This window comes from Crotalus tigris, unplaced genomic scaffold, assembly GCF_016545835.1.
Source record: "Crotalus tigris isolate CLP2741 ecotype Arizona unplaced genomic scaffold, ASM1654583v1 scf7180000017836.1595184, whole genome shotgun sequence".
Taxonomy (NCBI): domain Eukaryota; kingdom Metazoa; phylum Chordata; class Lepidosauria; order Squamata; family Viperidae; genus Crotalus; species Crotalus tigris.
In genome coordinates this window covers 1,390,504-1,403,170 of record NW_024096663.1, presented here as the reverse complement: position 1 = coordinate 1,403,170, position 12,667 = coordinate 1,390,504, and the positions used below count along the sequence as shown (strand labels likewise).

General features: G+C 35.5%; 1 protein-coding gene across 6 annotated transcripts in view; it reads right to left on the bottom strand.

Moving 5' to 3' along the window:
* The window catches only part of OSBPL8 (oxysterol binding protein like 8), a 112,754-nt gene that overhangs the window by 52,087 nt on the left and 48,000 nt on the right, over positions 1 to 12,667 (bottom strand). For all 6 annotated transcript variants that reach the window (XM_039343294.1, XM_039343295.1, XM_039343298.1 and 3 more), the window contains 4 exons: positions 11,738 to 11,808; positions 9,808 to 9,894; positions 3,529 to 3,630; positions 80 to 283 (listed from right to left, as the gene is read on the bottom strand). In XM_039343294.1, coding sequence (XP_039199228.1) covers positions 80 to 283; positions 3,529 to 3,630; positions 9,808 to 9,894; positions 11,738 to 11,808 — 464 coding nt within the window. The remainder of the gene's footprint in view (positions 1 to 79; positions 284 to 3,528; positions 3,631 to 9,807; positions 9,895 to 11,737; positions 11,809 to 12,667) is intronic.

The following is a 12,667-nucleotide window of genomic DNA, read 5'->3' as shown; positions in this document are numbered from 1 at the left end:
CATTAATGATAAGTTTTAATATGACATTGGTATAATATTCTGTTGGCACCAACTCCATTAAGAATACAAGCTCACTTACCTTAACAGCCCAGATAGACTGTTCCAAAGGATGGAAAAGTTTGAAACAGAATCCATCCTTTTTGGAAGGCCGCTCAATGAGTTCACAAGCATTCAGAAGTACTGTTCCCACCCACTGGCCATTTTTAGGTGTTTTATAAATTAGCAATACTCCTGGTTTCAACACGCACCAAAGTTTGGTCCAACTTTTCAATGTACCACGAATCTTCCCATAAAAAAAAGGAGAGAAATAAAAATATATCTAATTATTATTTCAAGTATTTTTCAGTCTCTTACTTCCAGGCAAAAACCTGATTTTACAAAATATGTAACAAGTTCAGTATTATAAAATTATTTTAAATTCTAGTGAAATAGCAATGCTCATAAAGCTACCCTCAGATACTAGATTATATTAATTACATACAGTAAGTGTAAATATTTGGGTAACTCCAATGTCTGAAAAGAGGGGCCAGGCAATCAATGGAAGAGTAAATGTGAATTCTGATTTAATTTCAGGATTGCCAGATGTCAGGCAAAAGGAGGATATGTCCTCCTTTTCGTCCTCAGTTCCTTCATCTAGTCTGGCTTTTTAAATATCTAACTGAGCAGCTTTTCTTCATGGAGTTGTGCCTCCCTAATAAGTGCTAACTACAAATTAACAAGCTCTTCCTGAATTTGAGAAGACCTTAATCAGTAACAAGGTGAAGGCATTTGCCTCATAAATGGCTCATGACAAAGATTAAATTAAAATTATTGCAGGACTCAAAGGAAAGGGGGGGATTTGGCCTTCCAGACTTGGAGAAATACTACCAGGCTATAGCACTAGTATGGGTAAGAAATTGGATATTATTAAAGAACAGGAACAAATAGGGTGGCATGCTATATTATGGGATCATAAATATAAAATACATAAATATTTTTGAAGACACTATATTAGACAAGCTCTTATCGATGTATGGGCAAAAATTTGGTAACCAAATTATACCCAAGTACCTAGTTGGATCTCACCATTAGAAATATATGTACACCCAAAATGTGCCCAATTAGATAAGATCATAACATATAAAAACATTTTAGATGAAAAAGAGGAATTGAAATCCAGGAAAACCCTCCAGGATGAAGGGATAGAATTAGAATGGTGGGCATACCTACAACTGCAGGCGAGATATTGGAAAGATAAAAAAGAGTTAGGCATTAAATTAGAACCAATAGAACTGGATAAAATAACATTGGGATCGGAGGATAAAATGATTAAAAAATTATACCACTATTTGTTAAATCAGGCAATGTATGAGGAACAAGTAAAAGTGACTATGTTAAAATGGAGCAAGGATTTTGATCTGCACATCTGGCAAGAACTATGGGCAAGAAACAAGAAGCGTACGTTGGCCACCTCTTATAAAGAAAACCTCTACAAAATGTTTCTATAGATGGCATCTCTCACCCATAAGATTAGCTAAAATGTGTTCCAATGTCTCCTCTAAATGTTGGGAATGTAATCTGACAATTGGAACATACTATCATATGTGGTGGGAGTGCACACGAGCTCGTGATTTTTGGAATAGGATCAAAGAATGGTTGGAAGAAATATTAGAGCGAGCGGTAGAGCCAAAACCAGAACTTTTTCTATTAGGTATAACCCCGCAAAAGTACAACAAAGGCGTACTTTATTTAATGTTACACATTCTAACGGCTTCCAGACTGGTTTTTGTTCAAAATTGGAGGAATAAAGGAATTCCAACGGAAGAAGAGATCCTGTATAAAATCCTTTCATGTGCTGAGATGGACAGGCTTACAATGATTATGAAGGACAAGACAGAACTCGAATACTTCGAAATCTGGGACAAATTTTATCATTGGTATGAATTAAGGAGAACTGCTTAGATCTCAAGTTAATGATAGGATTGAAATATATATATCACTGTACATATAATTGTATATTTAATTGTATTACATAGAAGGATGAGGCTTATATAGAGGTTAAGAATGATATATTAAGTTTTTGTACCATGAAAAACAAACTGTTAGGAATACTTACTCTGGAATGTCACGCTTGTCCATTTTTGTTTTAATTGTATTATAAATAAAAATAAATAAATAAATAAATGGCTCATGACTCACAACTGTGAGCACACTAGGTTAACAGCAGCTGCTAGCACATTCCCCTCAATGTGTATTTACCACTGGGTGCCTGTTTACTTACTTGTATTCCTTTCCTCTCCAATGAATGTAAATACAAACATTAAACAGTGTGTGTCCTCCTTTTCCCTCCCATTTACTCTACTTTGCAATTGTCCATGTCTTCCTTTCCTTTTTCAGGTTTCTGGTAACTCCTGAATGATTGCCCTGAGCAAATCTCTCTCTCTCTTATTCTAATTCTGAGTACTGCTCTAGAAATAAAATGGTGCCCTGAGTGATCTGAACAAAGAGTAGAGTAGAAATGTAAATGCCTTTTGATTTTAATCTTCGTAGGAAATTTTGAATAGTAGCATCTCATGTTACATATATCATTGACCAGTGTTACTTAATATTTCTATGATATGAAAAAACATTAATATTAAACAGCTTTGGTTATCTGATCCCCACATTCCATTCACAATCTTCTCTTGTTTGTTCATATCATCTGTCAGGTTTGTTCTGACTTGAGCATTTAGGAAAGGAAGATTCTCGACTCCATTTTTGAAGTGAAAGGTTTATTTTTACCAAAGTCAAGTGGTTACAGCATAAGGAAAACTGGATCTGAATATTCCCATGCAAAGCTTGCATTTTTCTCTCTTCCTTGGCCCTCCCCCCCTTAACCAGTCCATCAGCGTTCGATTATATTCAAATTATATGTTTTGGGAATGGCCTTGAAATCTGTCGCCTCTCTAGTGGAGTTTCACATTCCATTCTCACTGCTCCGCCCTTGATTGGTTGGTCTGTTCCAGACTGACACCTCTGGTTCCTGTCACCCTGTCTTTCCCCCTTCCTACCTCTCCAATCTCCCTTCCTCCTCCTCCTCCTTCCCGCATTTTATGGCAGGATGCCAGCAAGGCAGAATATGCTGAAGATGGCAGATCTGATACCATCATTGATTTTTAGATAGTGAAAATCATAACATTTTACATCATCACGTGTAGAAGAGGGAAAAAAAGAAAATTTGCAATAAGGAAACTATTTTTAAATTTCAATACATCAGTGATATTTCATATGCTTGTTATTAAGGGGAATATCTTTCTGTTAATATCATATTTAACATAGGGAAATTAACAACACAAATAATCATTATAGATTTGTTGTAACTATAGCAACCATGTTAAACTAAACTAAATCTCCCCCTGGGTTTCTATGTATTGAATATTAAACCTCTGGGATACAATATATTCCATGCCACTGGTAAACAGTAGCAGTTAAATACAATTTCAATTCTTTTGCTTTCTTATAGATTAAACATTCAGCAATTACAGCTCGTTATTCATCTCAGTTTCTTACCTTCAGCCAATCAGCCATAACAATGTCTGATGGGTCTGTGATAGTGCTGAGTAATTCTTTAGTGGCTCTTTTCTTTTCTTCCCTGTAATTTTTCTTTTGAACCTGTAAAGAATGAATAAGAAATGAGAAAAGAAAGTAGATAAATGGAAAGAAGTCAGCGAATCCAATCAATTTGAAAATAAAATGTCCAGCTGAAAATTGTTATAATACATAATAAATATGCATCAATGTGATAAATCTTCAAAATCAGTTAAACCTACAATACAATAGAAATTAACTGAATAGAAGAATAAAATGCAAATGGTGAGAGTCAGGAAAAGATAACATAAAGGAAGTAAGATAAACCATATAGGCAAAAATAGCTGGGTCTGAGAAAGGAAGAAGAGAAGCCATAAAAAATATATATAGTTTTAAAAGGAAATGGCTAGCCAGGAAGGACAGGTTGAAGGGGAAAATAGGAAACTAAGCCAAATAAGATAAGAAAAGAGGCACACTGAATTGAAAAGCAAGAAAAGAACTTATTGTTTAAAATGGCGACATAAATATATACTGAGTTTAAAATAACCATTTAAATGTCTAATTTTTCTTATTCTTATTGTATATATGAATATGATTTAATATGTTATCAGGAAATATGTATAAGCAGACAGAAAGAGTGTAACCTCATAGTACCTCAGCCAATGGGGAAAGAGGAGGGCTGTAGCGGCCGGTGATAGGGATGAATAAAAGAAGGAGATATTTTGGGTTAAAACTTTGGAGAGAACCAAGCTTTGATAGCTTCTCTCCCCACTTATTGCAATAAACGAAACAAAAGGCCTTCACTGTGTCTTGGCTGGTTATTGGTCAGATGAGCTTGCCTTTGGTCACGAAGGAAAGTAGCCAGGAGCACATAACATACAGAAAAAATAGTTTTTTAAAAAGTCTAACAAACGAACTTACTAGAAGTTCTTTTTTGGACAATTTCATATAAAAGAATACATGGTTTTAATTTTCAGCTATGTTTACAACTTATCAAGAACACAAAGATCCATTTACCTGGACTCTAAAGCATGGTTAACTCAAGGTGAGAAATCTACTGTATCTACCTGCAATTGTTTATATAAACATATAGATTTACTTACATTACACATTTTATCAAAAATTAATAAGCGCATACAATTTAAGTATATTTGAATTCATCAGAATTTGTTCGCCGTACCTTCTGTAAGTTTGAGAATCACTCCTTGAATAGCCTCTACAACCAGTTTACTGCTGGTTCCAAAACTGTTTGCTTATCCCTCTTATTTCCTCTTTTTAATCAAGGGATATCCCTCTCTGAATTATGAAATCTAATCTCATAGATGATTCTAGCAATTAGATTACAAAAGCAAATACTTTAAAAAGTCAAAATTCAAAGGAAAACTATGGTCCTCAACTGTACTTATGTGATTGTGCTATACCGAGCAAGACACTTATAACAATTGTTTCTACATCTATAGACAGAGGATGAATTATTTTATATTCTTAACACATCATAACCTATTCATCTGTGGTATTAATATTATCTACGAGTGAAAATAGAATGCTTTTCATAAATTTGGTCCCTTTAAAACTATAGGCTTCTATGGCTAAATTAGCAGCTGACCATACAACTTTGTTTGTAGCCCTTCTGAGGTGAAAAAAAACCATACCTGATACTACTTCAGACAACAGATCTCACAAGTTTAATCTAATGAATAAAATTGGTACATATCCTATCTGTAGGCTTATAAAGCTAGTTCATATATTACCAGGTTTCTACACCCCCCCCCCAAAAAAAAATAGGGGATCAAAACATCGAGAACAAGATTGATATAAGTTGAATCTGTATGGCTTCTTTAAATATTTGGTTAAAACTTAATTTCTTTCCTTAAGGCCTTGCACCATTCATCCTCCAAGATAAATTCTTTTCTTCGTGGATTGTTGAGTTCAATCTTGCTAAACTCGGTTTTCTCCATCCTTAACTGGACTATGACCAGGCAAACAAACCCTGAGACAAAGGATAGAGAATATAGAGGGGCAAGTGGACTTAGACAAAGCTCCATTGTGTCTGACTCCAGATTCTAATAGATATACTGTCATCCCTGCCAGTTATCTTAGCCAGTTAGAAATAGTGAATCATCAGAAAGCCTTTTCGCTTGTATGCTGTCATGTGCTCCCCTCAACTGTCCTGGAGGGCAAATATAAAAGGATACCACTGGCTAAAAGATTCTATCCCTGTGATTCTGGAGAGGTGGAAACCTCTGGACATGTCCTTCTTCACTGTTCTTTTTATAAAGACATTCAAACAAAATATATTTTCCCAATAATTAATAGCTATCCCTGGCTATTCGGATACCATTTATCTTCAGAGCTTGCTTAAAGACGTAGTCATGGTGCAGGTAGCTAGATTCTGCACAGTAGCACTAAAGATTCATCGGAACTTGATGAATAATCTATTATAACCATTTTAAATAACTAATAATGCATCAAATCTTTTGATATCATCACTCCGTTGTATTTTAGTATCTAATAACTACTGTGTTTCCCCGAAAATAAGACCAGGTCTTATTATTATTATTATTTTTTGCTTCCAAAATAGGTACCAGGTCTTATTTTCAGGGGATGTCTTTTATACTCACCTCCGGCACCCACAGCCCCACCCAGACGGTCCACTCCTATGGCCAAAGGAGCAGCTTCATTCTGCAGGAAGGCCTATGCAGCCGACAACTGAGCAATGGATTCAATCTATAGCTCAATTCTCAGCTGCAGAGGTCTTCCAGAATGGAGCTATAGATTGAATCCATAACTCGATTATTGGCTGCAGTGGCCTTCCGGAAAAGCCTGTGACTGAGAAATGCAGGCCTGGTGTTGTGCCTCCGCTGGAGCCTGAATCTGCTGAGGAAAATGAGCTGGAACTGGACCCTATGGAGGTCGAGGGAGAGGTGTCTGTGGCTTCACAGTAATGTGGGGAAGAGCAGGCCGAGGCAGGCCAGGGCCTTTCAGGATTGGGACAGGATGAACATGAGAGACAGAGCTCAGGCGATGGGGAAGGGCCACCCTCTCCTGAACCTAGAGCACGGAGAGTGGAGAGAAGGAGGGAACAACGCAGGCAGGCTCAACTACTCAGGAGGAGAGCGCCGCGCCCTTCTCCACAAGGCACACCTGGAGACTGAGACTTAAGGAGACGCTGTGGGAAGGGGCATTTGTTGGGAACAGACGCTGAATGCTTGGAGTTTTGTGTGCCATTGCTAATCTTGGAAACAACTCGCTGATCTCTTGTTCTGTGTTGGATTTCTGCTTGGAAACCCTAAAACTCTGACCATTGGACTAGCTGACAAACTTGATTTGGTGTTCAAAGACCTCGGACTGAATTTTGGCTTCTCTTTTGAAACTGCTCAGGCTAGCTTGTATTTCCAAAGACTCGTTAGATTTGGGATGTATGTTTCATTCCTTGTTATCTACGTGGCATTGAGTAAATTACTCTTCTAATCTAACTGTATGTGAAACTACTTGCAGCCAGAGGCTGCTTAAGGTGTGTGTGTCTTACTTTGTTCTGAGGCTTGCCAGAAACGTGGGAGCATTTGGGGAAAATTGGAGCAAATAAAGGGCAGTTTGAATTGCCAGTTGATTGTTTTGCCTCTGTGCTGTGCTCTGGGTCATCACACCTGGCTGCAGAAGATGCGGCAGAAGAAGTGGGCCAGTGAGGAGAGCCCTGGCTGCAAAGTAAATGGGTAGGGGGCGCGTGGTGCAGATCCACACCCCTGCTCCGCCCTAGCTTGATTTTTAGGTATGTGCCTCGCCCTAAAACTAGGGCTTATTTTGGGGAAAACAGGGTATAGGCTTTCATAATTTGATTAATATTACATTATAGCTTAGGCTGCCATCTTGTTTATGTCCAACTGAGAGATAGGCTGCCAAATGATTTCAACATAGATTTTATTATTTTATTCTAAAATTTTTATATATTCTGAGTATTTTTAATTATATTGTCCTTGACTGTAATAAATTTGATATTTGATTTGATACACCTTTCTGTAATGAAAAAAATGGCTAAGACTATGTTGCACAACTTTTATATGCTATAATTATGTGCAAAACAGTTTGGTTTATTGGTTAAGGCATGAGGCTGGAAAGCAGGAGAACATAAGCTGAAGTGCTGCCTTAGCCGTAAAAGACAGCTGGGCGACTTTAGATATTTTCTTTCAGCCGAACTCACCTCACAGGGCAGTTATTGTTGTAGGGAAAATAGGAGGAGGAAGGTGTGTTGGATACATTTGCTGCCTTGAGTTACAAATAATAAAGTTTGGATACAAACAAATAAGTAATATTTTCTGAAGCATCATAGCACAGTTTCCAAATCTACAACTAATTGTGTTATGGGACAAATTTAATATGAAGATTTAAGTATTCTATAACAAATTTTATTGGTTTTTTAACTTTTACAACAGCTCAAGACACAACGTGGTGGTTAGGTGGTCAATCATCCAAAAACAAAATCATATAATAGCTCAAGTAAATACATTAAATGTTCCCTCTCTATTTCACTCAAATGATATAACCCATTTAACATAATCCATTTCTACATTATATATCTATAAATCCTAATCCTGTTTTGAGCTTTATTAATTTACAGTTACCATAGTCCAATTTAACCTTAGAAAAATGTATTATCACTTCGGGAATCCCTTTTAAAATACTAATCCAGATATATTTTAATTCATGATCTCATAAACCATTGATTTTATCACAGATCTCTCTTATTACTTCAAATAGCATTTAAATCTCATTCAAATAATTATATCTAAAAAAAGAACACACCTATTATTACACAAAACATCGTCTTACTAACTTAACACACTCAATTAGTTGTTAAAGCGATCTGAATTTCTAAAAGCCTCTTTCATATTCTTATTCTCATTCCATTACGAAATAATCTTCATACAAATAAACATATTATTCAAGAAAATACATTCTTACTCTGTTTAACATACCGTAAATGCCGGCGTATAAGGCGACTTCCGCGAGCGCTGAAATCGGCGCCAAAGACGGGGGTCGTCTTATACGCCGAGTCGTCTTATATGCCGGAAATACTGGTAGTTTCCGGCATATAAGACGACGTTCTAGGAATGCGGCCCAGCTATAAAGACGGGGGTCGTCTTATACGCCGGGTCGCCTTGTACGCCGGCATTTACGGTATATATTCTAATAATCACAAATTTTCAACTCTAAATCTTAATCCTTAAATCAGTCCATATTTCTCAAAACCTTTTTAATCCATTACATATAATTTTAAATTTTTCTTTTTAGTCTTATTCTGGCTTTCTTCCTATGCCAAACAGGCTTCTATAACAAAGCCTCTATTTCAGCAAATAGATCTCCCATTATTGCTTGTAATATCATTTGAGTCAGTAAAAGACCTCCCATCCTCTGTTTTTGACGCCTGGTTCCTGTCTGCTGAATAAAACACTCAATCATGTCCAATTTTATAATTAATAGTTGATTATCAAGGTTGTCATAATTCTCCAACAGCTGTAATTTCAAGTCCATTTCTGTTAGTTTTGCAATTGTAGATAGTTTAGTTACAATCATTTTTTGGTCATCCAAAGTCTCCATAGGTTGTATGTAAATTAATTCTTTTAGTATTGCTTTTTGGTCTGTAGAATGATCAAGTAGAGCCTGAAGGTCAGTTTGTAAATTCACAGTAGAATTTCTGTTTATTATTTCTGCAGTTTTCCCTCTCTCCTTCTGTCTAACTACTCTCCTGTCAAAAGCCTTTTGGAATTACTTCCCTGCTTTGAAAGAGCTGCCTTTATTTATCTGAGGAAAAGAGCTTTCCATAACAAAGGAAAAAACTACTTATTGACTATTTTTCCTTTTGGCTACTTGGGGGCCCTGGAAAATCCTTGTTATAAAACTTTATTATTATATCTTCTAAGCTGGAGAATAGTGTCTTCCTATGTCTTGGACTTACTTTTTTAAAGGGATAAATCTTTATTGTCTGAAAAAAAAACAACAACTCTATGAGAAGCCGGAAAAGAGACTCCATAGCTCTGACTTTGCTAATCTCATTCTTGATGTCTGGAAGAGACTTAGATAGTTTACTGAGGACATCTTGTGGAGAAATTTAACTGTAACTGTTTTTTGTTTGTGTTACTATTGAAATGGAGAAATCATACTCACAATTCAACTGTAAACTCATACTGGAAAAAAATTATGAAGCTACTGAGGAAATATGTTCCCAAAGAAGATTTAGGTATTCTAATACTGAAAATAACTCACCTTAAGGGACTCCTTCTTTGTGAGTTTGGTAGTGGGAGAGGAAGCAGGGATGTCCTTTTCTGATCCATTATATATCTTAGATTCTGACTGAAAATACAAATTACACAAGAAAACTATGAAAATGCTTTCTTTCACCATTAACATGAAATCTTCTGTAAATCTTCATATTTTTAAAATAAAAGAAGAGATAATGGTGATTTCAATATCTCAATTCCAAAACTGCCATGTTTCCACTTGGTTAATTTTATATGAAAATGGAATACATTTCAAATAAGAAATCCATCATTATTTATTTCAGAGACGCTAATTAGAGTTATTAAACAAAAACTAGTACTTCTGAACAGTTTAGCAGTCTATACCAAATGACTTCTACATTTGTCTTTAAATAATTATATATAAACATACCAATAAACCTTGTCTGCTAAAACCTAAACACAGATGTAATTCAACTTGCTATTTAACAAAATTACCTGCGATATGCAGAATACTCAACTTACTGTGGGTTAACAGAGTACAAAATTTTAATTTTAAACCAATAACTTTTGAAAAAAAATTAAACCCAACTGAATAAAATAATTAAAGGTAGCAATCTAAACCAGGTTTAAGATTAAACTACTACTGAAAGCTTCCATAAGTAACTTCCTTCCCATTACTGAATAGAGGCAGATACTAGTAAAAATGAGGGGAATAGGTAGGAAGTCAAGACACGTGGGGAAGGAAGGAAGGAAGGAAGAAGAGAGAGAAAGAGAGAGAGAAAGAAAGAAAGAAAGAAAGGAGGGAGGAAGGAAGGAAGGAAGGAAGGAAGGAAGGAAGGAAGGAAAGAAAGAAAGAAAGAAAGAAAGAAAGAAAGAAAGAAAGGTAGATAGGAGGTCATTTATCCTCACTTCTGCCTCACTACAATTCTAGAAAAATGCATAAGAGTACATGCATTTTTCTAGTCATTGCTATAAGAATCAGAAATATATTGGTATCTTGGTATTCAATTGCTTCAAAACACATCAAATTTGGTAGTTAATACATTTTGATGTGAAAATGTTGTCCCGATATTCATCTTTATTTGGTACTCAACATGCTGCAAAAGGAAATGGGGGACAGCCGCAGAGGACAGACAGGAAGTCGGCCATGCTAAGAAGGTCACTAACATAGGAAAAGGGACAAATAGTTCTTCCCAGCCCAAACAAACTGTTTTGTGGTATGTCACATGATTTGTTTGCTATTTATCCTTTTTAGTACTCATCGTGGCTCCTGGAACCAATTAAGCATGCGTACCCAGGTTCCACTGTAGTACCAAATCTCTCCCCCCCCACCCCCAGTTTATGGCAAGTACTCTCTATACATGAAAAGAATTGAAAAAGATCTAATATTATTCTCTAAACAGGAATATGCTATTTCTGAATTTAATAATTCTATTGTCTTTTTCCTTTTAATTTTTTCTGATTAGATACAACATCCCTTCCACTCTTCTTCATCATATTTTCCCCCAACCCTTTCTTTCTCCCTTTATCCAGTACTGTTATTGCTTCCATTTGTTCCATAAACATCTTGTTTACTTCTTCTTTGCTCTTTCTACCTGAGGGACCTATATAATAGCATGCATACTTGGTATGCCTTTGTATATGACCGGGAACAATTTCTCTGTGTAAATGAAGACAGAGAATCCTTTTATTTACAAATGGAAAATCTTTTTAATCAGTAAACTACCATATGATTTCAGTACAAGGCAGTGTACAAATAATACAAAATAAGTATAAATATTAATTTGTTTTGTATCCTGGATCTCCCTTTTTTGATCACTGAGTGAAGCTCAAGAGAGAGATATGTATAGACAAGTAAATGTGTCACATGCTGTAACTAAGTCCAATTTTTAATTCAGAAGGAATAAATACATCTAAATTGGTAGGATAAAGATACATACAGTAATTGTACTTACCTTACTTTTTGACATTGATTGTGAAGGATCATCTTTATTTTGCGAAGCATCATCTTTCCCTCTATCAAAACCTTAAAAAGAAATATATGAGCTTACAATAATTTCTACAGAATAAAATTATAAATACCAAGTATACTTTCTTTAAAGGCAAAACCATTAAATTCTGACTAAATGTATTAGAAACGACATTCAAATATTCCTAGAGTATCACAACAATTTTAAACCTCTAAAATATTGTTTAGCAATAAACATTATGTGAGTCAACATCTACCTCAAAGGTATTGTTTTTATTTGTTAATATTGCATCTAGTAATGCAATCTACTTTTGTGACAGTATAAAAAATAGAAAACAAACCTTGAAAGACTGGTGAGAGTTCACTGCATCCTCCAAATGAAGCATTCCGAACAAGCTTTCGGCCATCAGTTTGTGGAGGAAGTAAAACCCCAGCACCTAGAGAAAACCTACGCCTCATAGGACCTTCTTCCTTTATGAGCTAGATGCTCTATATAATTATTCTTGTCATTCAAAAGGCTGGTGGTAATGAGAACGTTGCAGAGAAAGCAGTTGCCATTGTTAGCAACCCGCAAGTAAGAGAGTCATGTATGCATTTGAAAAAGGAAGATATACTAAGTATGTTGGTAATAATGTCAAGTTGTTACCATTTCTCTATCAGTAATATTTCCTATTTTAGTATGTTCTAAGACAAGCTGTTATTCTACACTGTTTGGAAATTACAGAGAATTGGCATGATCAAATACATCAAAATAATTCTTCTATTCCTAATCTTTAAAGCACAAACAATAATCTATCATGGGTATATTTCCAACATTGTGAAAGAAAGCAGAAAATTACAGTTTCTAAATAAAATGAATTTCTCAATCAAAGAAAGTCTTAATAAAGCAAAACAAATAGCACCCGCCAGCAAAATG